Source organism: Pipra filicauda, unplaced genomic scaffold (genome assembly GCF_003945595.2).
Source record: "Pipra filicauda isolate LSUMZ 115617 unplaced genomic scaffold, ASM394559v2 scaffold121_size3267253_pilon, whole genome shotgun sequence".
In the NCBI taxonomy this organism is placed as follows: domain Eukaryota; kingdom Metazoa; phylum Chordata; class Aves; order Passeriformes; family Pipridae; genus Pipra; species Pipra filicauda.
The window spans coordinates 1,655,563-1,683,069 of NW_024103674.1; the positions used below are offsets into that span (position 1 = coordinate 1,655,563).

The 27,507-nt window shown below is 52.9% G+C and overlaps 1 protein-coding gene across 2 annotated transcripts; it reads left to right on the forward strand.

The window, feature by feature from the left end:
• The first annotated feature begins 161 nt into the window (after nucleotides 1–161).
• Nucleotides 162–27,435, forward strand: PTPA (protein phosphatase 2 phosphatase activator). 2 transcript variants are annotated; one of them, XR_005566022.1, is made up of 11 exons: nucleotides 162–261; nucleotides 2,316–2,416; nucleotides 3,602–3,688; nucleotides 8,658–8,783; nucleotides 9,523–9,640; nucleotides 11,112–11,211; nucleotides 12,070–12,194; nucleotides 12,690–12,790; nucleotides 17,197–17,304; nucleotides 22,836–26,510; nucleotides 26,609–27,435. XR_005566022.1 is itself a non-coding variant. In XM_027729892.2 (10 exons), exons 1-10 carry the CDS (start codon nucleotides 237–239, stop codon nucleotides 22,908–22,910), a joined length of 966 nt encoding a protein of 321 aa, XP_027585693.1. In that variant the 5' UTR covers nucleotides 162–236; the 3' UTR covers nucleotides 22,911–27,435. The 2 variants fall into 2 exon arrangements, 1 of the variants encoding a protein (XP_027585693.1); XM_027729892.2 differs by having other exon boundaries at nucleotides 22,836–27,435.
• The last annotated feature ends 72 nt before the right edge of the window (nucleotides 27,436–27,507 follow it).

Sequence of the window (27,507 nt, forward strand, 5' to 3'; positions counted from 1 at the left end):
GATCCTCCTGCTCGCCTCCGCGCGCCCCCGTTCCCCCGCTGTGTGGGCAGAGAGGACCATGCCCCGCACAAACATGGCGGCGCGGGCACGACGGTGGCCGGGAGGGGCCGCGCCACGGGTTGATAGTGCCCGGAGCGGCGGGGCCGGGCGGTGTGCCCTGCTCAAAGATGGCCGCCGGCGGCTTCGGCTCGTGCGGAGGTGGGAGGTGAGGGGCGGCCGGGCCGGGCTGCGGGAAGATGGCAGAGAGCGAGCGGCGGGCAGGTGAGGGGCGGCCGGGGGGCTGCGGGGCCGACCGGGATGGGGGCTGCGCTCAGGGCCCCCGAGGGGACTGTCCTCGGGGCCGGGGTGCGCCGGCCGCGGGGCATCGCGCCCCGGGGACGCCGGGCCCGGGTTGCGGGGGGGCGGCGGAGGCAGCGCCCGGCCCGGGGCGAGGGGAGCGCGGGGGCGTTTGCTGAGGTGGGGAAGGGACGGAGTCCCGGGGCGAGGCGGGTGGTCGTGGCTGAACCCCTGGAGCCGCCGGATCGGGGGTCCCTGTCACCCCCAGCCCAGTTCTTTGACTGATTCCCGCGCGGAATGGGGGGCGTGTGCTGTGGGTTACCCGAGTTTAACTCCCCCTCCCCGCACCACCACACACCCCTGGAAGGGTCTTCTCAGTCCAAGCTGCTTCTCGTCATCAAGCTGACCCGCTGTGCTCCATCGCACCAGGAGGTTTGGGTTCTCCTGTATTCATCCCAGAACACTGTAACCCCTGCAGCCCTTCCGTGAGTATTCCTGGTCTCCTTCCCAAGAGGCACTAAACACAGTGTGGGTCAGAAGGAGCGATGGCTGAGAAACAAATACAAAGAGATAAAGTTCTGTGAAGGGCAAACACCCGGATCCCTGACCCAGGACACTGCCCTGGCCGCCCCTCTGGGATTTGTGTGTCACCTGTGCTCATGGGCACATCAGTGTTTGCCTTTTTATGCCACTGCTCAGGAGTTTTTCGTTGTTTTCATGTTATAAACACTTTTAAAAGCAGAGCTCCATCCTGGTGTCGCTGTGAGTTGTGTGCAGAATTTTCAGAAGAGAGACATGCACGTGCCTTTCATTGAAATTCATCACATGTTGTTCCTCTCATCCTTGTACCTGGAAGTTTTGCTGTAACTTCTGCAGGAATGAGCCAAACGCTGTGACACCCCAGGGCAGGAGATGAGGCTGAATTTGTTCTGTGCATGGGGAAGGTGAAAGGCAGAGAAGTCAGATGACTGTCAAAGGTTGTATGACAAATCTATAGCAGGCTCTGCGTGGTTCCTGGGACTTTGGATTCCTTTTAGTCTGATCTGCCTGCCAGGCAGCACTGTGGAAAAAGGCTGCTGATGCTTCTGGGCGGTGCTTTCTGTGTGAATGCAGTTGATAATACTTTAAGGAGTTAGAGCTGGTGGTATTTGTTAGGGAGCCAGTGCCTGAAGTGGCCAAGATGTGAAGACCAGTCCCTGAGCGTGCCAGGGCAGCTGGTGTTGGACAAGTGCCTGCACAAAACCTGGGATTAAAAAGGTGGACAGAGTGGCTCTGACAGAATTCATCAATTGACATTAGCACCCAGGTTCCTTGACAGACCTCTCTGCACAGCCTCTTGCTATTGATGGTTGCATTTACCAGGAGCAAAATACAAACTACCTTTAACCTCCTGGAGCTTTTCTGGCTCTGCAGGGTCATCCTGGGTTCAGGTGCTGGGGAAAAGAGCCCCTCTAATGTGTTAACAGCTCGCATTTGTGTTAAATATTAAATCCTGGAGTCTGAGAGAGCTTTGAATTAAATGATCATCAAAGCTTCCACCTGGAAGGGGCTGTGTCCCAGCATCCCCCAAGCTCTTGGGCTGCATCTGTTGAACTCCTCCAGATTGTCCGTGCAGGAATTGTCCTTTTTAGAGGAATGCAGGTCAGACTTAACACCTAAAAACAAGGCTCAGTAAGTTTGTAGGAGAGTTCAGTGCTCCCACACGACCTGAGGCTTGGCTGCACTAGACAGAAATAACTAAACTGGCTGGATGTTGCCTTTGTTACCTCCTGAACCAGTCTCTCTGTCCGAGTGGGAAATGCATCTTTAGTGATGAAAACAGGCATAATGCTACTTTCTGAAGGCTTGCCCAGCCTCAGGAGTGTGTTATCTATGGATTAGGAGGATATTGGTGAGGAGGACTTGGTGAGATGGCACAACTGGGATGGATTTGTTTGCTTTGTATCTCCTGAGAAATAAACGTTGATTTCAAAGAAAGGAAGATACAGGATTTCTTCTTCTCCACTGCCTCTGTTTTAACTCTTTTTTGCATTTCCCAGGCGCCTCTGAGGAGGTGGCTCCTCCCATCCAGCAATGCTTCATGATCCCCAAAAAGGAGATAAACGTGGTTTCTGACATGGCCAAGTGGAAGCGCTCTCAGGTATGGCTCTGGGAACAGGGAAAACTGGGAAGTGCTGCTGGGCTTTCAGTGGCAGCCAGGTCTGGTCTGGGAACAGCCAGGAGGTAAAGCAGGGTTGGGCAAGGAATGGGAAATTAATGGGTTTGTGCCTGTTTGTAGGAAAATTACTTGGCAGCGAAGTGTGGAGGAGGGAGCCAGGGAGAGCCCAGAGGCTGAGGGAGACCAGAGATGCTTAGAAATGATTCCTGCTCCCTCCCAACAAGCTGGACAGGAACCTGGTGACTATTTAATCCCACCTGGCCTGTATTTTATACCCAAACTAGATTTACCCAGTGCTGTTTGAGCCCGCCTTGAACATGGTCCTGCTGCCTGGGTTGGTCCTGGGGCCTTCCCACTGTGCTGTACTGGAAAAGGCTCTGGAGCCAAGGCCTTCAATTTTCAGGATAATTTTTGTTTACAGCATGTGTGGAGCTGGTAGAACAGCAGGTTCTCCCTTCTCTGCCTTTGAGGGATCGGGGTGTTGGCCCAGACTTGTCCCACCAAATTCTTGCTCAATGACTGATCTGAGATGTCTGGAAAGAAGCTGAAGTTGCATCCAGGTGTCAAGCAAACCTCTGGGTGCAGCTTCCAGTTTAAGTCTCCTGGGTTTAAAGACTTGCTCTTGGTCAGGATTTTGGTGCAAGGAGGGGGAGGTGGCAGTGGCTGCTCTGGAGCTGTGGAGCTGCACTAGGGATGATGCTTCAAAAGCAGCAAATTTAAAGAGAGGAGCAGCGAGGAGCCTGGGCTGTGTCCCAGTTCCCCTATCGTGTGTGAGCATGGGAGAAGAGTCCAAGGAGGAATGGGGAGATAACAGTGCAGGTCTGGGAGGAGCAGGGTGCCTTGGCACAGCTGAGACTCTGCAGAGCTCAGGAGGTTGAATTTGACCCGATAGGAGCTGAGGGAATGATTTTGGGGTCAGTGTGAGCATTTTTAGGATGCTCCTCTCTGTAATTTTCAGAGTGCAGTCACCATCTGCCTTCTGCCACCGGGGCTGCCAAAAAGAGCAGCGGCCTCACAGCAAGCCCTGCACCCCCGGGTGTCTCCAAGGAAGCAGTGCTGTGTGCTGGGAAGGGTTTCCTTGGGGTTTAGGATGCTGCCATGCTGTGTTTTGTGTTCAGACAGCCCGAGGGCACTCACTAATGCCCTGCACTCTCGGTGTGTTCGCAGGCGTATGCAGACTACATGGGCTTCATCCTCACCCTGAACGAAGGTGTCAGGGGCAAGAAGCTGACCTGTGAATACAAAGTGTCAGAGGTAGGAGAAGAGTTTGGATCCCCTTGTTTCTCCTTTCCTGCCTTTTTCCCTTTTTTTTTATTTTTTTTTTTCCTAATTGGTTCTACAGTGAATATTTCCTAGGTGAGGAATGAATTGGCAGCTTATCTGGGAGCCAGGGAGAATAAATGTGGTTGGGTTATGCTTGGGGATGCAAATGCCAGGCTGCCATTCCCACTCCAGGAGGCAGAGGCTCCCAGTGTGTGCTCACTGGATGGGAAATTGAGCAAGTTACAAGTGGACAGAAGCTGGTGGGGAAAAGGAGGGTGCAGAAAGGGCACATTTTGCCCTGTTTTCACAGTCTGGCTTCAATCAGTGATGCTTCAAAAATGTGATAATCTTTCCTAATTGCAGGCAAAAGGCTGAGATGACTCTACCATTCCTGTTCTCCCATGGGCTTTTCTGTAGGACCTTGGGCAAGTCACTTCTCTCCTTGTCCCTGGGCTTCCTTGTTACTCAGACTGTGACAACAGCACCAGTGTCCTCGTCCCAGGCTGTAGTTGAGCTGTGCAAGCTTTGCTCTGACAGTTGTGACCTCAAGGCACGTCACTGGCTGCATCTGCCTTGCCAAGGGTCGTGCTGAGGGGGCTGTGGAGCTCACAGGGAGCTGGGCTGAGCTGAGAGGTTTAACCTGAGGGGCAGGATTGCCCCTTCCAAGGTGCTAAGCAGAAAGGACCTGTTTTTCCCCTTGTATGAATGTGTCTGTCACCTGGCCCTGCCTGTTGCCATGGCCAGTTTTAATGTCTGTTCACCTTTTCGGGGCACGGTGAGATCATTTGGAGCCAGAGGGAAAGGACAGGCACCTTCACTGGTGTCACTGCTGCCCTGAGGGCTCTCTGGGTGCTGCCAGAGCACATGTTGGATGTTGGATCCCCCATCCCTTGTTCTGCATTGCAACGAGGAGATTTTTGGGTACATTTTTGCTGATCGTGGTGGTGCAAGAAAGCTGAGAATGATGTAAAGAGATCATGGGCAGCAGACTGGGCCCTGTGTGTTTATAGCTTCATTCTGGTGTGGGAAGGCAGCTGATGATGGTCTTTAACCCAGTTGTTCATGTCTGAGTCCAGCCTTCCCTCCTAGGAGCCAGCATGTGAATGAGAAACTCCCTTGTAGTTCATGGAGAGGAATGGGGATAATGAGCCCCTTCCTAACAGGCTTCGTGCCCACCTTTTGTTCCTTCAATTCAGTAGAAACTGCTGTCAAATGCTGCTCTTGCTTTCTGCTGTTTGTGTTTCACCTTTGAGTTTTGTCTTTGTCATGATCTCGCTTGTTCCCAACCATTCACAGAGCAGTTCTAGGGAAACAAAGCATTAAAAATGAGCAAAACAAAGAGTGGGGGGAAAAAACCCAACCTTCTTCCTACAAGCCTTTGAGCTGTCAGGAAAAGCTGTAGCAGGGCTGTGTCTGCAGCAGAGCCCTCTTGGAGGGAATGTTTTCCATCCACGGTCCCAGTCCAAGTGACAAACAAGAGACACGATCCCGACTGCTTGGGAGGAGGCAGGGAACAAATCTCATGCCCCTCACACCGAGGAGAGCAGGAGCCCATGACTTGAGGCCCAGCTGGAGCATCCCCAGGGTTGCCTTGTTGATGAGGTTGCTTGTTCACACAGGCTGCTTTGTAGATCAAACTGCTTATCTGTGCTTTTAAAGGCTCAGCCCCTCGTGGCCTCTGCTTGCATCTCTGCTCAGCTTTCTTCTCTTTTGCTGTACCTGCTGCTGATGTGCTTTTGTGCCATCCCATCTTCCTCCCTGATCAAATGCCAGGGACACCTTCCTTTGGCAAATGACCTCCTGGAATCCTTTCTGCAGAACGCGTATCCTCTCTCTGACTTACTGGTATTGCTTTGCCATGGAATAAAAAAAGGAAAATATGTTCTGCTCAGCTTTTAAAGAGAAGCTTAATGGTTTCCAGAGAGCATGTGTCGATACCAGCCTTTCTGCTGGAGCAGGAGCTGGATCCTGTGGGGGCTGAGCCCCCTCGGAGACCTGCTGAGCTTGCTGTGCTCCCACTGAAACATTCCGTGGAGCTGTCTGGGGTTTGCTGGAGGCATCTGACAGGTGCTGATAGCCGAGCTGTTGTTTAGGACTCTGGTGTAGACACTGTGTCTGGCACAAGGTTGTGTGAGTGATAGGGTGTGACCTGCCTTCCCCTCCTGGAGGGAGTGCTTTCCATGCAGGGATCCTTCCGGGTCTGCAGCCTGGAGCAGTGACTTGGATCAGAGGAGAAGTGCAGCGAGGAGGAGGAGGTTAATTTTGGTTGTGTGAGGAGCAGACCTTCCCTTCCAACAGCCCAGTGCACTGGGGGGAAACTGGCTGCAAACTGGCCGGCCTTGTGGCTTGCTCTGCTTCCAGGAGGGAAGCAGGGGAAGCAGCTCCCTCCCCTGACAGGGCCTGAGGAGCCCAGAGGGGCAGACTTGGCCCCCACGGGCAGCTTTGGCTGCCGTGATGCCTCCTCAGCACCTCTGTTTGCCTGGCTCCTGCTCTTGAGAGCTGCTGACAGGTCTGTGCTCCGAAGGAAGCTCTGTGGTTTGCCTTTGGGACCGGTGGCAGACTCAGGGTCAAGGAGATGCAAAATCAGCACAATGAGAAGAGCAAGGAGAGCAGGGGGGAGGCTGCCCTTGCTTTGATCACTGGAAAGGTAAAGCAAAAATAGAGCTTAAAAGCCCAGCCAGGCAAAACAGGGCTGCAGTGGTGCTGATGGTTGTGTTCCCACAGGCTCCTTTCCTCCCCCACAGGGGTCAGCCCTGGATGTACAGGTTTCCTCTGCTGGACAATGGGAAGCTGCTTCTTTTAGTAACCCCCTTTTCAAAGGGCCTTGAGCCCAAAATGAGCTGCATCTCTTTAATTATTTATTGGTGTGGCTGATCTGGCAGCTGGGTCCTGCTCTCCCGTGTTCACTGGGGCTGGGCTTTTAATCCCTTTAAAGCCAGCGAGTGGGGAAGGGGAGGTTGGAGTCTGCTCCCCAGGGAAGGAGCTGGTCCGTGCCAGCCATTTATCCAGGCAGCACCGAGTGCTCGTGGAGAGGGTTTGAAATACGGTGGCTGCTCGTAATGAGCTGCTGGTGCTGGCGGATAAATCACCAGCACGATTTAATTATTTAATGCAGCCCAGTGCTGGGGATGCTGTTGCTTAATTGGAGGGGAATGCGATAGCCAGGAAGGAGTAGGGCTGAGGCCAAACCTGGCCCGGTGCAGTGGGGATGTGCTGGGTTCCTGTAGCGTTTTGGGAGCAGGGAGCTGGAGCAGAGGGGGCTGTGCTGCTTCAGTCCGCACGTATCTGGGGCACTGGCCTGTTAGTGGCTCCAAGGCCACCCAGAGCTTTTGGCTCTCTTGTCCCTTGGCTTTTTTGTGTTCCTGGTGTGCTCAGGTCTAGTCCCAGCCTCTAGTCTGGCTCAGCAGCCAAGTGCCGAGGTCCTGTGAGGTAGGTCGATCCCTTTCCTGCCTGATCCTGCTTCCTGCTGGCTGGTCCCACCATGTCCTTGGGGTGGCACCTCGGGAGTCAGTGTCTGTGGGAGGCTGTGTGTGCCATGAGACCCCTCCTCCCGGGTGCGATCCTCAGCTGGCCCAGCGGCAGCACCGCTCTGCCGTGCCCATCTCTGCCCACCCCCTTCCAGTGGCACTTCAAGGGCTGGAAACTTGCTGGGCTCTGCTGTTTCCTCGTCCTCCCGGCAGCAGCAGCGTGAGGAATTGAACCACAGCCCAGGAGACCAGCCGGCTTCACATGGTCGATGCCTCCAGCAAAGTCAAACCAGCCGCCGCTGCCGCCTGTCCTCTTTGTCCCCTTGAAGGAGGAATCCCCTCTCGAGACAGAGGAGCCTACATTGCCCGGGGCCTGGCCAGCTGCTGTGGCGGCTGATGGCTCTCCAGCTGCTTGGAGTCAGGCAAGGAGAATCCCAGAGCCTCTGGCAGGCTTGACCAGTTGTCAGCAGAGCCTCCTAAAAGTGTCTGGAGCTGCTAAAAATGCTGCCTGTGGCATTGGCTCTTGGTGTGTGGGGCGTAGCCATTCCCCATGAAGGGAGAGGGTGTGTATTGGCCAGCCTTGGTCTGACAGCACAGATGCTGTGTCACCTGCTTCACCTCTCTTTTCCTTCATGGCCACTCTCATACATCCTATACATGTTCCTCACTTACAGAACTAGGTGTAAGAATCGTGGCTGTTGTCTTGCTGTTGCTGTTGTCTTCCCATCAGCTTTGTGTTTGTATTGAGACATTTCTGTGGGAGCCAAGAGCTTCTTCTCCTGCCTTCTCTGATGGGAGCACTGGTGGGCAAACCAGGCTGCCTCTTCCCCTGGATAGGCTGTGTTTTGCCACATCCCTGGGCTGAGGGATCCCTGCCGTGGTGGCCTGGCTGGTAGGAGTTTGAAGAAACAGGAGTCATGCTGGGAAGGTTGACTTGATGTACAGGCGTGTGGTGGTTTAACAGCATTGCTGCTAATCCTGGCTCCTAAGAGACACTTCAGGACAGTGATAAGAGCCTTGAGAAGGGCCTTTAAATCACATCATCAGCTGTGGGTGAGGATACATGGTGCTGTATCCTGTGGAGAATGCAAGGCCCTCAAGATGCAGAGCCTGAGTTTTGTGTTGGAGGCTCCTGAACTGTGTAGCACTTCCCTCCTTCTCAGCCCTGTGTGCCCCTCAGCCAGGAGCTTGCTGTAGGTCTTCTCTGAGAGGTTTTGGAGCACAGTGCTCTTACAGCTTATGAAAGACTATGGGGGCAACTGGAGAGTCTGCCTCAGGCTGCTCTTTGTACTGGACTGATCTTCTGAGGGGAAGGATGGTTTTCCCAGCCCCCCTGCATTTTGAGGAGGGTTGACACACATCCCATTTCCACTTGCCAGCCCTGGAAATAATGGTGTGGGCTTTAATGACTCCAGTGCAGGGAAGAGATGTCGGAGCTGAGAGACTGCTCTGGTTTATGCCACTGTGACCCCTCATCCTCTTGCTCTCTGTAGCCCATTGAAAAGCTGGTGGCTCTGCTGAACACCCTTGACAGATGGATTGATGAAACCCCGCCAGTGGATCAGCCTTCTCGCTTTGGGAACAAAGCCTTCAGGACCTGGTACGCCAAACTAGACCAGGTGAGTGTGTGTTTCCTGTGTGGTGGTACCTGCAGCTCCCACAGAAGGGTGGTGTGTCCAGCAGGGATGGTAGAATGGCTCCATCACTGTGTGGCAGCCAAGCAGCCTGTGGAGGAATTGCCCAGATAAGCTGTTAAGGATCCACCTCTTGATATGCATCACTTACCCCTGGCCTGGTGCTTGTCTTTTCCTCTTGTGAGAGCATATGGGCCCTGTAAATGCTCTTGGCTGGGTCTCCAAGTTCTGGATGAGCCTGGAGGGCTCTCCAAGCCCAAGGAATTCCTTTTCTTTTTAACTGCCCACTGTGTCACAAAATCAGAGAAGTGTTGGGGAAACTGCTCAGCTTCCTCCAGCTCAGAGCACTTGCCCTGCACTGGGTGCTGGAGGTGGCACAGTCCCAGTCCCAGCAGCAGAGCCCTTGCAGCTGCTCTAGTGATGCTTTTGTCCTGGAGATGGCTCACTGGGTAACTGGGTCAGTGGACTTGGATGCTGAAGCTTTTCTGTCCTGCAGGATGCATGTGGCCTGGGTAGGTGTCAGGCCAAGTTTTCCCTGACTTTTTCCATCTCTGGAGATGACTTCTTCAACAGGAGGGTTTGCTCCTCTCTCATGCTGGCTCTGGGCACCGCAGGAGAGCACCATTGCAGCTCCCCCACTGCAGCAGGGGCTGAGCACAGGGTGACTTGTCCCTGGGGACTGTGGCAAATCTGCACTCACTCAGGGAAGTCTTGTGTCTTTCAGGAAGCAGAAAAGTTGGTGGCAACAGTGATTCCCAAGCATTTGGCTGATGCTGCCCCAGAAGTGGCTGTGTACCTGAAGGAATCCGTGGGGAACTCCACCCGCATTGACTATGGCACAGGTACCTGGGCTTGCACACTGGCCAAGGCTGGGCTAGTTGGGAAGGGACCCTTTGGAGCCTGGTGCTGCATTAATTTAAATGTTATTACCACTTTTTTTAGTTCCAGCTTGAAACAAACACCTTCCTTCTGGACCCCCTCACCCCTCTGTCCTGTGTGGGCTGTGACTGAGAGCTGGGGCTGGGAGCTGTGCTAGAGCCTTTCACATCTCACTGGAGGAAATGGGAACCAAGCTGTTCTGGGAATAGCTGTAGAAACTGCTTCACTGCATGCAGGTGTCCTGCAGTAGGCAGTTTTAAAGGGATAAAATATAATTACTTGAATTGGAACTAGAGTGAGAACCGAGTTCATGTTCAGTGGGAGGTGTCCTGAGCTCTGGTGCTCCCTAGAAGTGACATTGCTGCTTACAGAGGGACTTTGAAATCTGAAGGTAGAAACATTTTGCACCTAAGGAGGTGGTGAACTGCAGGTTGAAGTAACCACACTGGCTTCAGTGAGACATAAGTACAGAAATGTCTACACGCTCTACTCCTCTCTCTGGAGGACAGCTGTGCCCTCACCAAGAGGCAGGAGAGTAGGATGCTGTGGGTGCAAGGAAACTTGGGCAGGGAGAGGAAGAGGAGGCTGTGGGTAAAAAGCTGAAGAGCTGGAGTGCTGTGCTGGCTGCGGCTCACTGGCACCAGGGGGAGATGTTGTCCTTGGAAAGGGACTTGCTGGATGGGGTTTGGTCAGCTCAGAAGGAAATTCAGCCTCTTCTCCCCTCCTGTGTGTCCCAAGCCAGAGGCCTGTGTCCTTGCTCATAGTGACCAGGCTGTAGGTGCATTTTATTCCTACACTGGGAGCTGTACCTGCCCATAGTGTGGAGCTGCTGATCTTGTACTCTCCCTTCTTCCATGATCTCTTCCACTGAAAGACATTTCTGGGGTTGCTGGCTGTTTCTTTTCCTTGATGGTTGTTTCTTTTTCTTACTGTTAGCTGAAGGACCAAGCTGCAGGGGCCCAGCCTGAGATCCCAGTACCTTCTGGGACAGACTGTTCCTGGCAGTGTCATGGGATCTGCATCCTTCTGACATAGAGATATTTTTGAAGTGGGAGGAAATCTGTTTACTTGCAGATGTGAGGTTCTCTTGCATCCCCTGAGCAGATGACTCTGCGGTGCTCCACTTCCCCTGCTGTGCCAAGCTCCTGGGAAAGTCCCTGCCTCGCTCCCAGCATGCCCAGTGTTGGAGCTGTTTTTCCTTAAGAATCTTTTCTCAAAGTGAATAATCAACTCATGAATGTCTAGAAGGTATAATTTGGGTGGGTGCTGCATGAGGATGAAACATTGTCAGCTCATGGCATTCATAGTGACAACAGGGTTGAGAGGGGACTGTGACTGCTGTGATTTCTGAAGAGCTGTTGTGGTGCCCACAGAAAGGTTGTCCTGAGGGCCAGAGACAGCAGTGTCATGTCTCTTCATGTCTTTTTACTCCAGGGCACGAAGCTGCATTTGCAGCCTTTCTCTGCTGCCTCTGCAAAATTGGTGTGCTCAGAGTGGACGACCAGATGGCCATCGTCTTCAAAGTGTTTAACAGGTGAGGTAATGGAAGGAGAAGGGCTGGAAGTATTGGGCTGTTTGGGGGAAAGGGCAGAGTGGGAAAGCTGAAGCCAATTTTAGACAAAATTATGAGCAGATGTACTTTTTAATGGACTGTACACTGACCCATTATAACTATCTCCAAAATAGATGATGGCCCCTTGTCTATCAGAGGCTGAGTGTCCTTCTGGAAAGTTACTTTAGTTGAGCACAAGTTACTGAGCTCTCTGGGTGAAGCTCCGTGTTTTGTGATAGGCAGGAATATCTGATCAGAGGATGTAACATTTCTTCAGGCATCAAAAATAAAAAATCCATGCAACTAGCAGGCTTCCACTGCTCCTCTAGATGTATTTCCAGCCCAGGAGGTAAAGTTGGTAGTGATGAAACTGGTGGATTGGGTGTTTGGAGTCCAGAGATCTAATCCCAGCTGTATCACTGTTTGGTGGCATGGAAACAATTTCCTTCAACAGCACTTTAATTTTCCACCTGAAAAGTGGAAGTAGCAATTGCTCTAAGGTGGAAAACTTTCTGAGCTCTTTTGGAAGTTGTTGAAGGAGAGTGAACTGTCAATGTTTTCAAATTACAGTGGGAATGGGGAAAGATCTGCATCAACATAAGACACTGCAGGTGAAATAAACCCCTGCCACTGGATTTCTCTGTGAATTTGGTGTCAGGTACCATCAGGCTGCTTCCTATGGCAAAGGAGCTGAACATATATTGTATGTACTGTGCTGTATGTGGAGGTCCTGCTTACAAAGGATAAAGCTGTGTCCTTTTCCAGACTGATTGTTCTTCTTATGTAAGTCAAAGGCAGAAGAAGGCCTTGTCTTAACCCTTCTTCTCTCTTTGGTCTCAGGTACCTGGAAGTGATGCGAAAACTTCAGAAGACCTACAGGATGGAACCTGCTGGCAGCCAGGGCGTGTGGGGCTTGGATGACTTCCAGTTCCTGCCTTTCATATGGGGCAGTTCCCAGCTGATAGGTACTAATACAGATCTTCTTCTCGTGTCCCAGCCTGCCTTCTACCCCATCTGTCTGGGCTGCAGAGATGATGGGACTTGGGGCTGACTTCTAAATTCAAATCTGTCAAATTTGTGCATAATACAACAGAAGAGTTTTGGGCTTGGATTTTTTTTTTCCCCCTCAGCTTTTCAAATAAAGCAGGTTGCTTAGGTTGGGAGATGGAAGTGTTCCTTGTACAGTACATTTGTCTTTATTGCAATGACTACAAGCTTTTTAAAAGGAGAGTCTCGGGTTTGGTGCTAGAAAATGCATTTTCTGCCCTGGGGAGTTTTCTCCCTGCAGAGGCACTGAAGTGGGAGACGAGATAGAAGGGAGCAGCTCTGTGCTGACTTTTGAAGAGCTCTGATGGGAAGATCGTGTTTCTGGAAGAGGGGCAGGACAGCACCTGATTGAACTTGGTCTCAGAAGGGGGCTACCTTACAGGTTGCTTCCTGTTGTCTCTTACTCTTTTTAGACCATCCAAGTCTGGAGCCTCGGCACTTCGTTGATGAGAAGGTGGTAAACGAGAACCATAAGGACTTCATGTTCCTGGAGTGCATCCTCTTCATTACAGAGGTGAGGAGTGGAAGGTTTGTCCCACAGGGACGTTCTCTTGGCATCAGATACTTGGCTCTGGCTGTGGTTTTCTGTTCCTCCTTTGCTGCTTTGTTTGCTGTTGTGGAACTGTGCAGATGAACTGTTGTTGCATGTCTGAGGTGCTCTCCTTGAATGAGTTGAGACAGGGATGTTGAGAGGAAAGTCTAATTAAGCTGGATGGGCTGTGGATGGTAGTTGAAGAGAGCTGTAACAAGAGCAAACAAATAACCTTGGATCAGTCAGTGGGAACTTGGATGGAGAAGACTGGTTCCTGCAGATACTGTAGGAAGATGAAGTAGGAGCTGCAAATTGACTGGGCTTGCCAAGACAGCCTCCCTTCCCTCCAGCCCTTGGGTGCTGCTTGGCAGCCCTGGGCCACCCCTTGCTTAGGGCATGCTCCCAAACTTCTGTGCTGCTCCTTCTCCTCCAGGTTCTACCAAAAGCCCATTAAATGCACCTTATTTGCAACTGACCTAGAGCAGGGAGTGTGCTGAGACTCACCCAGCTGGCAGCACTCTCAGGACTGGGGATCCTCAGCTTGTTGCCAGCCACGGGCAGTGTCTCAGTGAGGGAGCTCAGGGCTTTCTGCCCTCAGCATCTGTGGAGGATCCAGCCGTGTTTCTCCCGGCTCCCTCACAGTCTGGAGAGGGAGAGCAAGAACTACCCGCTCTCTTGTGGTGAGGGATTTCTTGTCTCTGGCAAGAGGGAGTTGATGGGATTAATTTTGAAGGACAGAGTGCGGTCCTTCCCCTTTGTTCTGTTCACTTTCCCCCCTCCTCGCCTCTCTAATTTAGTGATTAGATGAGAAGGGAGGTTACAGACTATGAACTTAGCCTTTCATGTAGGAAATCTTCATAGGAGCCTTTGGCCCAAACCCCAGGAGGTGCTGTGTCAAGTCCTGCTGAATCTGGTAGGGTTTGTTGGTACTCAGCACCTCACAGGGTTTAACCCTTAATGCCAAGATAAATCATGCCACGGGTAGTAAAGAGGTGCTGGTGGAAGAGATCAAGATGAGGACAGGAAAGCAGGAGCCAAGATGGTCCAAGATTTATTTTAGTTTGGGCCTCTAATATCTAGATAGTGCACTGACCTGTTAGAAACAGAAAAACACATCTTTTGACATGTGTGTAGAAAATTCTGCAGCGCCCAGATGACAGGTGAAGTTTAAAATACCCAACACCATCCTGCTGCTTCAGGTCACGCTGCTTCTGCCTGCAGAGAGTCAGCTTTTTAGCAGGCTTTTAAAATAAGTGATTTGAGTTCCTTTTTCCGCACATTTGTCAGGAATCATGGAATTCAGTGTTTCTGCCGAGTTCCTCAGTGCCACCTGGTGGCAAGGAGCCCTCCTCTCGGGCCTCCTGCCGTGAGCCTTAAGGGACAGCAACAACCTGCATTACCAAATGCATGGTATGTTCAGTCCACCTCCATGCAGGCACTGGTTCCTTTTTATAAAGATTTTGCTTTTAAAATCTGGGTTTTTTCCCTCCCAAGTGCCCAGGAAAGCTGTAACTGCCACTAGAGGGGGTGAGGCAGCCTCAGCACCCTCCCAACGCTTTCTCTCCAAAATCAACAACAAAACATAATAGCAGGGAAAAAAGATAGAAGGGATTAAAGACTTTAATAAATGAACGATATTATTTTCTTCTGAGCTTGTCAGCTGGAAACAGCTCTCCTTTAAAGGTGTTAAGCACATAGCAAACATCACAGCAGTTCCTGTAGTGGGTCTGGTATGTCTTGCTGACACGAGAGCAGGTTTTGTTTCAGCAGGCTACAACCGAGGTAGGTTGTTTTCTGTCAACTGAGAGAATATTCTCTTGAGCAGATATTGTTCTCAGCCCCTGTTGTGGTGTTTGCCATGTGTGTATTTAAACCTCAGGCTCTTAAAGCAGCAGCAAGATGATGTCTAGGCTGATCCCACCACGGCATCCTCCCCACAGCTGCGCTCAGGCACGGCAGTGAGCCTTGCATGAGCTGGCCTGATGTTGGGAAATCTGTGGGGTGGGTTTGGACCTGAACACGTGGTTCTGGAACAGGGTGAGGTTTGCAGAGCTGGCTGGGACTCAAGCTGTTCCCCTGCTGCTGCCTTTGCCTGTCAAAGTGTGCTGTGGGGTGTATGTGGCACCTGCAGGTGTGAGGATGAGGCGCATTTGGAGCATCTCTGCCCGGGGGCTGTGGAGGGCAGCGATGCAGGGCTGCCTGTGTGTGTGCAGATGAGGGGTGCTGGGTGCCCCCCAGCTGTTGTGGGCATTCAGTGCACTCGCCCCAGATGCTCCTCCGAGAGCTCAGGGCAGGCAGCAGGAATTTCAGCTTCAATCTGGCTTCTAAATTTGGAGGTTTGGGAAGGGAGGGCTCGGGTTTCTGCTGGAAGGGAAGGAGCTGACAGGAAAGCACGGCCTCAGCCGTCCCCCTCCCCCCTGCACTGACAGAGGAACCATTTACAAAAGGCCGATTCTCTTGGGAACCGAGAGGCAGGAACGCCGCGTCTGTGAGTAATTTCCTGCTCAATATGGCTGCTCTGACTCACTCTGTTCCCCTGGGGTCACTGCGGGACTGCAGCGCTCTCGCTGCCTCTCGCTCTCCCCCCCAGCTCTCCCTCTTCGCCCTTTGTGGCTGGAAGGAGATGGATTTTTTTTGTTCCCCCTCTCAACCCTCTTATTTTTCCCTCCCCAGTGTGAAGCCATAGCAAAGCCATCCCTCTCCAGGTGCCCTGGGTGAGGAGGGCCACAGTGGTGGCCGTGCCAGCCCTGCCCGCCTCCTCCACACTCTGTCACGCTCACTCCAGCTTGGGAAGGGAGAGAAGCAAAGCCTGGTGGTGGTGGCTGGTGCAAACTGTGCCCTTCTGAAGGGTGGTGATGCCAGGAGAAGGTTTGGCATCAAAATTCATGCAGCCAAAGCTCCTGTGCGGGGAGGAGGTTCTTTGAGGAGCTGCCTGGCACGGAGCTCCCTGGCTTTGGGTGCCTGCTGGTGCCGAATCTCGGCGCTGGATAACGCGCCGGCGCTGTTGGTGAGCGCCGTGCTTTGTGTGCTTACACGTTTCATCCTGTACCCACGAGGAAAGCGTGTGGTGTAGGGGAGCAGGAATGGCCAAGCGGCTCATCCATCATCCCCCGGCTCCTGGGAACCACCGAGGGGAAGCGGAGATGCATCCACGCCCTCCCAGCACCGGGCAGAGCTACAGACCCGCTTCCCCTGGTGCTCCCACCCCAAGGTCAGCGGGTGTGAAACATGTCATAAGAAGTGGGGGTTTTTTTGGATCCCCCCACCCTTTCCCTCTTTTTCTTTCTCTGCCTCAGGCTGGTGCCACACAGGCATTGCAGAAATTTCCCAGAGCAGATTGATTGGCTCTGCTTGCTTTTACAGAGAGGTTCTTTTGGAGGCTCTTTTCCCACCCTCTCTCCCGGCCTGTGCGTGCGTGGAGGGAAGGGGTTAGTTGTTCAAACCCCAAGTCGTGAACGAGAGTCCAAGAGATTCCTCTCTCCCCACGCTCCTTTTTAGCGTGAGCTTCGGCCTTGTGGTTTCTGATGTCATGGGAACTTCGCTCAGTCAGAGTGGCTGTGTTGTATTTCTTTTTCTCCCCGAGGGTCTGTTTTTGTTCATGGAAAAGAAGGGGAGACAACTACCCAGGGAATCTACATGCAACTGTCCCTGATTGCAGCCTCACTCCCTGCCCTCTCTTCTCCAAACTGCTCACCCTGGGAGGAGAAACACTGGAGTATGAAAAAAAATAAAAATAGAAATATGTAAAGCATTTGCTGCAAGGCAGCAGCTCGCAGCTCTGGAGCTGGTTTGGAGAGCGGGACTGGAGTGTGTCCCCTCTGCTCCTGCCTCCCCCAGAGCCCTCCTTAGCTGGAGGCAGGTGTGGAGTGGGCTGTGGACACAGGGCTGCTGCCAACCTGCACTGCCCTCTGTATTCAGGGAAGGCAGCGCGGTTGTCGCTGCTGCTTGTTGTTGATCTGAATGGGGAATGAGTCATTTTCTTGGAAAGCCCAGCAGAGCTGCACTGGGAGGTTTCTGGGTAGAATAGGAACAGCGTTGAGCCAAGCTCTACTGGAGGGGAGAACGGGACTTATGTGGGGCTTTTTTAATGCAGTCATTAAAAGGGAGGTGTGCAGGGGGACCTCTGATTAGGAAAGCGTGGCAGGAAAAGGCTTAATTTTATCAGGAAAGGAGGGGAACTGGATTGCCACGGCTTCATGTGATGTGGCCGCAGCGGGAGGGAGCGCGGAGGGAGGGAGGGAGGGAAGTGGCAGTGAGGTGGCTGGTGCGTGGGTCACAGGGCTTGGTGGGAATGTTTGCTTGGAGCGAGTGTGAGCGTGAGTCACTGCTGGTGCACGAGCTTCCTGGCTGGCCCGGCTCCCTCAGCCCTGCGCTCGGGTCTCTTTCAGATGAAGACGGGCCCCTTTGCCGAGCACTCCAACCAGCTCTGGAACATCAGCGCCGTGCCCTCCTGGTCCAAGGTCAACCAGGGCCTCATCCGCATGTACAAGGCAGAGGTGAGCACTGTGAGCAGGGAGAGGCTGCTGGGCCTCCTCCCCTCCACAGCACTGTGGGTCAGCTCTTGTTCTGCTCCTTGGTGTAGGGACCCTGTCACAGTCATTGGCTGCCCCTTGCTCACTGAGCCCTTGGACAGTTCAGGTGCTGCTGGCTAGAAGGAAGCTCCTGCCTGCCTAGTGTTTGCCCCAAAACTAATCCCAAAATGGCCATTCCTTGCAGACATGACTTTTGCCATTTCTTGTCTTCCCGTAGTGCAGGTTTCAGGCTACAAATTATGGCTGATGTCTTGACCTCCTTATCTGTCTGGTCACCCCACTATTTTACCAGCTGGAAGAGACTTAGTTAAAATTATCATCCCGTGTTTTAAGGGCCCCAGAGCAGGCTGAATGCTTGCTACTGATCTCCCCTTGCTACATGTCCTGTCCATGGCCACAGCCACCTCCCTGGTTTGGCAGCCCTCTGCCCACCAGCACTGCTGGCGCTGCCCTAGACTTTCCTGGTGAACCCCTGACCTGGGGAACCAGGCAGTTTTGGCTCTCCCTTATCTATCCTTCCTGCTCGAGCTAACCCTGAGCTCGAGGAAGCAGGACAGGAACCACCACATCTGGGCCTCCGGAGGGAACATCTCTTGCTGGGCAGGATGGGACAGTGCTGGCTCTGCAGGACACACTGGCTGTGCCAAGGGCGCTGAAGGAGCAGAGGTGGTGCAACTCCCTGGTGCACCCAGTGGTGCCTGAATGAGTTAATCCCACCCCTTGTGGTCTGTGCTGGTGACAGATCTCTGCTCCTGTTGCTGGGACACGGGGCTGAGGCTCAGGGACAGCTCTGCTCAGGCCCAGCGCACAAAGGGGTTAAACTGTGCCGAACTGCCGCTCCCTCCCCCAGCCCTTCCTCTGCACTGCACATCCTGTGTTTAGGTTCCAGGCCACATACCTCTCTAATCTGTGAGGTGTCACTCCCAGGCCCGCTGGCTCCTTCCGCCCCCAGCTCAGCTTTCCTCCCAGCCTCCAAAGAGGAGAAGCGGGGCTGGGGGTCGACCCCCTTGGCTGGCTGCTCCTTGGAGGGGTGCCCCGGGCTGCTCCTCAGAGGGGGAGGTGCCCCTGGGCTGCCCCTCTGAGGCTGCCCCTGTTCACAGTTCCCTCACAAGGGCTGGAGACACTGCCTGCTGGGAAACCCTGAGCTGGAGGCTCTGTTGTGAGAGCTGGGGGGTCTGAAGGGAAGACCCTGTGAGTGCTGTTAAAGTGAAATGTGAGTCCCCTAAATCCTAGAGCATCAGTGTGGTTTGCTCCTGCCTCGGCAGCCCTGCCATGGTCCTTCCTTTCCTTTGGATCAATTCCTTTGCACAGCTCTCTGGGTACTCCCCTGGCATCCCACATGCCCCAGGATGTTCAGGTGCTCCTGCCTGGTGCCCCACATGCCCTTTGCCATGTGGTGGCTGCCACCTGTACATGACTGGAGGAACTTAGCAGTGGTGTGCCCACGGTGCAATGTTCATGGCTACTGATGTCTTGGGGCCACTCTGTGCTGGCAGATCTACCTGTGCCCTGGCTGGGGACAGCACAGCCTGGGGATCCTCTGAAGACTGGGAGATACTTTGGCTCTTCTAAGTGCACCCAAGGTGTGGCCTTTTCTGGAGGCCTTGATCTGTTTTGAGTAGCAGGTGACATTCTGCATGAAAATGCTGGATCCAGTAGTGGTGGGTTTCTAGAAATATCTCCAGATGTGGCTGTGTCAAGGGGAGAATGCAAAAACTACTAGGAAGGGTAATGACACAAATTTAGGCTAAGGTGTAAAAAACATTGAGTCAACCAAAGAGCTTTAAATTTATTTTTTAACTCAAGGAATATTTGACCAGTCCTAAGAACACATGATTCTTGTGCAGCAGTGTCTTCTCCTGGCACTGTGTGGTACCTGTGTTCACCTGGATGGGCAGAGGAGAGGGGAGACCCTGCTGTGAGGGGTCCTCACTGGTTCTATATATATAGATACAATATATCTTTATATATAATCTGCTCTGGGGAGTCTCCCACCCCACTGCTGGCTCAGCCAGTTCCTGCCTGGCTTAGCTGAGAGGAGTGTGGATGTGGATGTGGACATGGCAGCGTGGCTGGGCAGGGCTTTCAGTTATGGTGTGCCCGGCCATGCAGGTTACACCAGCATTTACAGCTGGAGGATCCCTTTGGCTGATTTTCTGGGAATCACACACACAAGGTTCAGGAGTCACTGAACCTTCATCCTTTGGGTGTTTCAGGCCGGGCACTCAGTCACTACTGGAGGTCTGGTCTATTTGCTGCTGGCTCCCAGTGCATTTCTGCTCACTGTGCCCAGCTCTGTAGCCTTCACCAGTGCAGTCTTTCTCCAATTAGCCACTGCCAGCATTAGCAGAAGGGAAGTCAGCAATAGCCCCTGAGTGCTGACATGAATCTTTGTCCAGCTCAAGGCAGGCAGCTTCTGTAGCAGAGCCTGGAGTGTGTGATGGCAAAGAGAAGGAAGGTTTGGGGTTGCGGTGTTGCTTTGTCTGACTGGCAAAGATGTCCTTTTATTTATTTTCCCCTCCCTTCTCCCTGCCCCTCTGATGCCCTGTTGTAATGAGATCAGGTGAAATCAGACACTCAGGTGGAGGCTCCAGCTCTGTAACACATCTGGGCTGGCTGGGAAGCGCCGGGTGCTGGACGGTGCTGACCGTGACAGGGTTTGAGTGGAGGCACAGCACAGCCAAGGGGTCACTGGCTGGAAGCAGAGCAGGAAAAATCAAATGCTCACTCACAACCTCCTCTCACTTGGTGGGAGTGAGGCAGCCCCAGACTTGGTTCATTTAAAAAGCTTTGTCTCTCCTCTGTCTCCTCTGTGGGATGACTTTAACCAGCCGACAGAAAGCTCAGGTGTGTCCGTGTGGCTGGGAGCTCTGGTCTGGATCCGGGCACTCCAGGGTGCATGGGCAGTAGACTGAAGACAACATATCTTCAGCTCTGTGTGTTTATGAAATCCCAAATGTGTCTATTTATAATATAATGGGTGAAGATGTGTTCTCTTGGAAGTCCAAGGGCTTTTCTTATTCTCTCCATCAAAGGCAAGTGAAGAAGTCGACAGAATAGAGTGTGGTTAAAGCAGCAGCCTTGATGTTTTTCCCCTGAGCCTGCTTTTGAGTCTCCTGACCTTTCCTTCTCTGCAGTCAGTCGGGAAATACTTTCCATTGTAACTAATCTAGTCCCAGTTCCATCTTTAAAGGTTGGACTTGGTGTGTGAATCTGCTCCTCAGTTGAGTCCCAAGCAGACCTTCACTATGATCAAGATGATGGCAAGAAGAAATAAGCTTGTCCCCTCCACTGAGCTGGTGTTGGGTACATCAGTTTCACCCACATGTGATGCAAGGAGGGTCCTGTCTCTTGGCACCTCTAACAATCCAGTAAATTTGTGTTAGTTCTGCTGGATACAGAAGGAAAAGTTTCTTTGCTCCTCTCTTCTTGGGCTGGCGATGTGTTAAGTGGAATGGATACCCCTTCTTCCCACTGGTGGTTAAGTCTCTTCATCTGGAGCCCAAACCAGTCTGGTCTTCCATGGGATTCCTTGGATCTAATTGGGCTGACATTTCTAGCTGTCAGCATCTCCGGTGTTCATTTCTCTCTGCTCTTCCCTCACGTCACTGTTATCCAGTGCTGCTTCCTCTGAGGATTTGTCTAAGTGGTTGTGTGGAGAGATGGCAGCATCTCTGAGCATTAGGAAGCTTTGAAGGTGACGTGCCCTGATGGTCACAGGACTTATTTCTCCTTGGTGCCTTGCCATGGAGGTTTGTGGTTTTCTGCCTGGCTATTATTCCCCAGGAGTGGATACAGCCATGCTGTACCTTCACTACTTCCAAACTTGTTTTGGATCCAGTGTGCTTGTGCTTGGAACCAATTGTCTGACCTCTGGCTCCGAAGGGATTACTGTAGGCCTAAGTGTCTGAGCACAAATCCTCCTGCTTGCCTGTGGGCCGGGTGCCTGTGCCTGAGTCCTGCCTTGGAGGAAGAGCTGTCTGCAGCACACTCCTCCTTGCCAGCCCCAGAGCTGGGGTATCCCCTGCTGCAGCAAGTCCAGCTTGTCCCCATGGAGAGCACAAGGCTCCTTCCTACGGAAAGGAGAGTTGTAACTACACCATGGCTCTTGTCTCCCTTTGGTAGGAAGGAACTGTCCTTCAAAAAAGTGCCTGGAGGAAAGAGCTGTGCATTTTGTCCCAAAGATCTGCCTGGGAGGCTGCTGACTGTAGGCAGGGGCCAGTGTGGCCATGACACCCTCCTGCTGCTGCGTCTGCAGCCTGTGGGGAGCTGGGCAGCATCCTGCCCACCTGGCTCTCTGTGCCAAGGAATTGCTGGGACTAGATGGATTCCTCTTAGCTGGTATCTGCTGGGCTTTGGTTGTACATACTCCATATCTCCTGTGGAATGAGAGTCCCATCAGCAGATCTCTTTCTCAGCTGGGTGCAGGGAAAAGCCTCTTTTCCCAGACACTGCGAATTTGGGGTTCTCTTCTCCTCTTCATATCATGCTGTCTAGGGAGGGAAGCACTTGCCCCTCTGCCTGTAGCAAAGAGGTGGCCACCACCTCACCAGCCCTGGTAATGAGTCCCCATTGCAGTGCAGGGGGGTGTCTGTGGCCCCTGTTCAGCACAACGGAGGTGGGTGATGCCGGTGCGGGCGCAGCTGCGGGGCTGGCAAACACGCACTGCTGAGCTCTGTGTGATGGAGGCGAGTCTGCCCTGTGCCCTTGCTGAGCTTTGGGCACTCTGAGTCTGCAGTGACTCAAAACCCAGAGTTCTGAGTGGCTCTGGCAGGCAAGCACTGGCAGACTCACAGTCCTGACCTTCCTGACATTGGGATGGGGAGTGGAAGGGCCTGTGCCCTCACAGCCCGGCTCACCCTGCACGGAGGAAGAAGCAGCTCCAAGCTAAGCTGCCTTGTAGTGGATGTATATAACTGATCTCTGATCCATTACTCTTCAGTGGTGGGTGGGAATTTCAGGAGTGAGGGGTTGTTGAGAATAGGATTATGTCTTAAACTATGGCAGCAAAATCACTGGTTCTTGTCCATCAAAGACCTGAGAGTCTGGAATGCGGTTTGGGCAGTGCCTTGCGGCTGCAGGATGGTGCCTAAAACCTGGAGTGTGAGCACTGGCCTGGGGAGGGAAAGTCTCTTCCCTGGAGGGTTCTGCAGTTCTCAGTGTTTGTAGGGTGAAGCTCTTCAAAGAGATCAGCTCGAGCAAGGAGAGTGGTGAGAGAGAAAGCTGCTGACATAGACATGCTGCTTCTGCTCATGCTCCAGGCCTGAATGTCAGTAAGCAAAAGGCTGAAGGGAAGGGGATGGGGTTATGAAGTGTTACTGGCCTGAGGAGCCTGATAGGAATGTGGGGGGAGACATGGAACTAATCCCACTGCCTTCGGCTGAGCTGCCCTGAGCTCACTGCCTCCTGACCCTGCGGGCAGGATGTAGCTCTGGCTGCCTGTGTAAGGTGGAAATGTCTCCTGAATTCACCTCTCTTTATCTCCCCTCCTGCAGTGCCTGGAGAAGTTTCCTGTGATCCAGCACTTTAAGTTCGGCAGCCTGCTCCCCATCCAGCCTGTGACATCCTAAGGAAGCCGCGGGAGGAGCCGGAGCAGCGGAGGCACAGTGCGGCGCTCTTCCTCCTCCCCTCACCCCCTCCTCATCGCCCTGCCCATCCATTCCTGCACATCCTCATCGGCAACCACACATCCAAAGCACTCGCTGGCCTTGCACGGGAGACAGGACGGACCTGGAGCAGCTCCCCCTGCACGTCCTCACCACGGAGATGTCTCGCCCGCGGCCAGGCCAGGGCTGTGTTTATCCACAGCTGCCGTGTGCGGCTCCAGGCATGGGAACGGGTTTGGGTAGGGGCTGCTTTGCAGCAAAGGTCCTCTGCTTCCCTTCCCAGGAGGAAGGGGTGTGGAGGGGAGGAAAGCACGTGTGGGTGTGTTGGGCAGTGGTAACTGCGATTTCCCTTTTGAATTTCATTGGAGTTTCCTGTTGCTGTTTGCTTTGGGAAACCACCGCACGGGGCGAGGTGTGAGCCTGTGCGTGTCTGTAGGCAGCCAGCTCTCCCTGCTCAGGAGGTCTGGAATGGGTAAAGGGGGTTGTAGGGAATGTCTGTGTGTTGTTGGAAGCCCAGGGTGCCATCTCTCCCTTTTCTGGGTAAGGAAAGCCCCCTCCCTCTGTCTCTTCTGCAAGATTCCCTTTCTTTCCCACTAGCACCTCTTCTCTTAGGTGAAGCTGGGAACCTTCTGGGCTGTGGCTCTGGAGCCAGAGACAAGGTCCCTGGAGGGACCTGGCTCTGTGGGAACAGCTATGCAAAGACACTGCTCAGGCTCCCTCTTAACGGGTACAAACCCTGACATGTTCACACACATCCACAGCTGGGTCCAGCCTGCCCTCTGCACTCCCCATGCTTTGCTGCCCCAGGGCTGGGCTGGCTTCAGTGGCACAAGGTGACCGTGGTTGCTCCTGCTTGGTCATAAATTGTAGTGACAGCCCCATAGCAAAGGGATTTCCCCATGGAGCAGCATGATCCCAGCTCTTTGAGGGAGACATCCCTGGAGCACAGTCAGCATGAGAGGGCAGCATGTGGCTTTACATGCATTTATATCCCCATGCTGGAAACAAAAAGCATAAATAGCCCAGGGCAGCAGGTTATACCTGGAGAAAGCTCTTTCCCTTTGTCATTCCCTGCTGGTGTTGCTGTGCTGGACCTCGGGCAGAGGGACCAGACTTCCAGTGCCACTTCCACTTCCAGCAGCATCTTGAAGGCAGGTGGTCTGGATCACACTGGCAGCATCACTGGAGGGCAGAAATGGCTGGTGCTGTGTTTGAGATGAGCTGTTGTATCCACAGGTCTTGACCAAGGTGGTCCACAGCTTTGCAGCTGGAGAGGAGATGCTTCTTCTTGGGCTTTCTGGGCTGGGTGTGGGGCGACAGGGCTCTGGTCTGGTGTTTGCTGAGGATCAGGAGCAGCAGGGATCCTTTCTCTGGCACTCCTGCAGATCATGGAGGGGGCAGTGGGGCTGCTCAGTGCCAGGCTGCTCAGCTTTTGCTGCTGCTTTACTGCTGGGGAGGGGGAGAGAAACCTGCTTGTGATTTTTTTTTTATTATTATTTTATTTTTATTTTTTCATTATTTTTACCAGAACCTACTCACTCCCTCTTGTAAAGGTTCTCACAGGCGCTCAGGGGAGGGAGAGCAAGAAAAGAGTCTAAATTAGGAGGCAGTGAAGTGTCCACAGAGCTGAAGTAGAGCTTTCTGGCACTGCTGCTGTCCTGACTGCTCCTGGCTTGGCCCTGGGCGGGGAGGGGGGGACAAAGGGCTTTTGACCTGCCTGAAACAACTTATAAACTTGTATTTTAAATGAAAATGGAAGACTGGGATTAAGTCTATTTTACTTCTGAATGAAATGTGTTTTGTCTTGGCTTTCCAAATGGATCCACTCCTGGAATGATGGTGGAGACCCCTGTGCTTGCTGGGGCTTGATGAGTCCATCTCCAGCAGAGCAGCCCGTGCCTGGCATGGAGACCCTCAGTGTCTCCACCCATGTCCCCTCACATTGCTGTGTGGCTTTTGGCAAGTGTCCCCATGCTTTAAATGGCTGTGTGGCTGTGCAGCATCTGGCCAGCAATGGCTGAACAAAAGCCTCTGGTCTCCCAAGTCTGCCCAAGGGTCAGGAATGCATCTCTCCTGGTCATCTTACGGAAATGGGGCTTCCATGCAAAAGGATGGGTGGAAATGTTGACATCCGTGCATGGGAGGGACATCCAGAATGTGGAATACAGCACCAAAGAATGGTGGAGAAATGCTTCCTTCTCCTGCAGCTGCAGCCACTGCTCCCTGGGGATGGTGTCCCTGGGTTTGGGACCTGCGGAGGAGGTGGGAGGAGGCTCGTGCAGAGCTGTGTTTGTTGCTTGCCTGAGTCTGCACATTAGTCCTGCTGGGTATTTTGGGACTTCAAGCAGCTAACTCTTATTTGAGTCTTATCAGCCCGCTTGGGATGTGCCCCTGTCACGTGGCAGCCACCTGCTTGCCTCCCTCTGGCTCCCACAGCGTCCGTCACAGCTTCTCGGGGCTCCGCTCCTCTCCTGGCACATCCACACGTGTGGCACCACCCAGGGCTGCTCCGTGTCCAAAGCAGCACTTCCCACCTCCTCCTGCACTGTAGTTTGAATTAAAGTCTCTGTGTTTTGCACCAGTGACTGTGTTGGTCTCTCTCAGACTGGGGTTTGCTCCCACTTTGGGAGTAGAGCCAGTGAAGCCGAAGGCCGGAGCCCTCGGCACAAGGAAGAGGCACTTGCTGTGTTGGTGGTTGATCTTTCGCTTGCACCAAAATGGACTTGTTATTTACTGCATGATCAAGTGCATCCAGTCTTTGTGTCCTTCCTGGGTGTCTCTCTGTTGTGTTGTATGTTTTTATTTATTAACTTTTTTGCTGTGCCTACCCCCTTCCCGGCTGGGATTTGGCAGGTAGGTGATGTGTGAATCCTGATCCCAGGCCAGCAAATACTTCTTGAAGATCAGAGACTCTCATGACCAAAGGATGTTTGAGCCTTGTTTCTGAGGCAGGGTGAGAACTGGAACCTTTTTCTTCAGATGTTTTTCATGTCCTGCTGTAGGAGCTGACTCAGGACTTCCAGCATCAGTTTAGTTCAGCAGCTTTGTTGGATTTATATTATACCTGGATTAAATTAAACCTGGACCTTCTCACGAGTGGTTGGAGGTAGGGTAGCTGTGCTGAGCAAACGCTTGTTTCCTTGTCTCTGGGTTACATTGTCTCCATCAACATGGGCCAACTGTGGGAGCGCGTGTTGCTAAAAGCGGCAGCAGCGTGGAGGGATGGATGGTGAGCAGAAATGTCATCTTGGATCACAAATGTTTTCTTTGAAGGCGCTTGAATTCGTCTTGAGCACGTCCCTTAGTGAACGTGACGTGCAGTGAAGGGGAAGCAGACGTAGTGTGGGTTTCTGGCCACCTTCCCCCTCAGCCCACTGGCCAAGCCGGTTTTTTTAAATTCAGTTTTCAGAGCTGGGGTTGCCACATGTAGGGCAGTTTGTGTTTCTGTTTAACAGGTGTTGCCTTTGCACGGGGCAGGTTTGCAAATCGCCGTCAGCCTTCCCCTCTCTCATTCTTCACAACCCTCCTTTATGTGATCGCTCATGGCAGCCACTTATAAAAGAAGTAAGAGTTGAGAGAAGGAGCCTCATGCGGGGTTGGGAGTAACAGAATAAAAACTGCTTGATGCCGTTGTTGCTGCATTAACTTCTCCCCTCACGCAGTGCTGAGATCCTGCTGGTGAATAAACAACACAGCCCCCAGACCAGCAAAGTCTGAGCTGGCACTTGCCAGCACGAAGGTGCACTTTGTACCCCAAGGACCTGGAGCTGAACCACGCAAGAGCCCTGGAGTCTTCACCCTATCCCTGCAACTGCGTTCCTTCCTGAGAGAGGGAAGGAGGCAGAAATGAGTAGGAGAAGGTGGAATGGGTGGTTAACAATCACTGCTAATGTAACCTGGACTCTCTCACTGCCAACCTGCCAGCGGGAAACTTGTACATTTGAGAAGCTCGCAGGGATCTCGTCGCTGCTCCACCAAGGACTCTCCTGGCTCAGCTGTAGAGTTTACAGGGCTTTTGAAGGTTGTTTCATGCTCTAATAGCCAAGAGGAGAGATCTTCATCCTCTAGCGTTGTTTCCCCTTCAGTGGATGAGCACTCTTCCCATTGACATTGGAGAAACTCTTTGAACGTCCTGGGGACAGACAGGTCTTGTAAAATTGTGCCAAACTTCAAACTAGGATGAGCCAAATTGAAAAAGGGCCTTCACATTGGATTCAGCGAGGGTGGAACAGTGATGGGCATCCTCAGCTTGGAGATGCACTTGTTCTGGAGAGCACAGGGCTGCGAGCAGGTTTTAGAGGTTAGAAAAGGCCTTCCCGGGGGTGGAGTGGGTGCTTCTGCTTGCTATAAAAAGCCTGGGCTTGGGAATGTCTCCATCGGCCGGCTCAACGCAGGGCGTAAAAACAGTTGTCGCTAAAATTGGAACGAGTCACTCCCCATGTTCCCGGTTGCAACTGTAACACGGATAATAAATAACATCGAAATCCCACATCAGAATTCGGGCTCCTTAATGCTCAGTGTGTGCACACCCATGGAAACGAAAAATCCCAGGATTGGGGTC

Bases quoted from the DNA above. Each gene is read 5' to 3' on its own strand.
- PTPA (XM_027729892.2), top strand. From the start codon at position 237: ATGGCAGAGAGCGAGCGGCGGGCAG. The intron at 262-2,315 runs GTGAGGGGCGGC...TGCATTTCCCAG, and splicing joins AGAGAGCGAGCGGCGGGCAG to GCGCCTCTGAGGAGGTGGCT. The intron at 17,305-22,835 runs GTGAGCACTGTG...CCCCTCCTGCAG, and splicing joins TCCGCATGTACAAGGCAGAG to TGCCTGGAGAAGTTTCCTGT.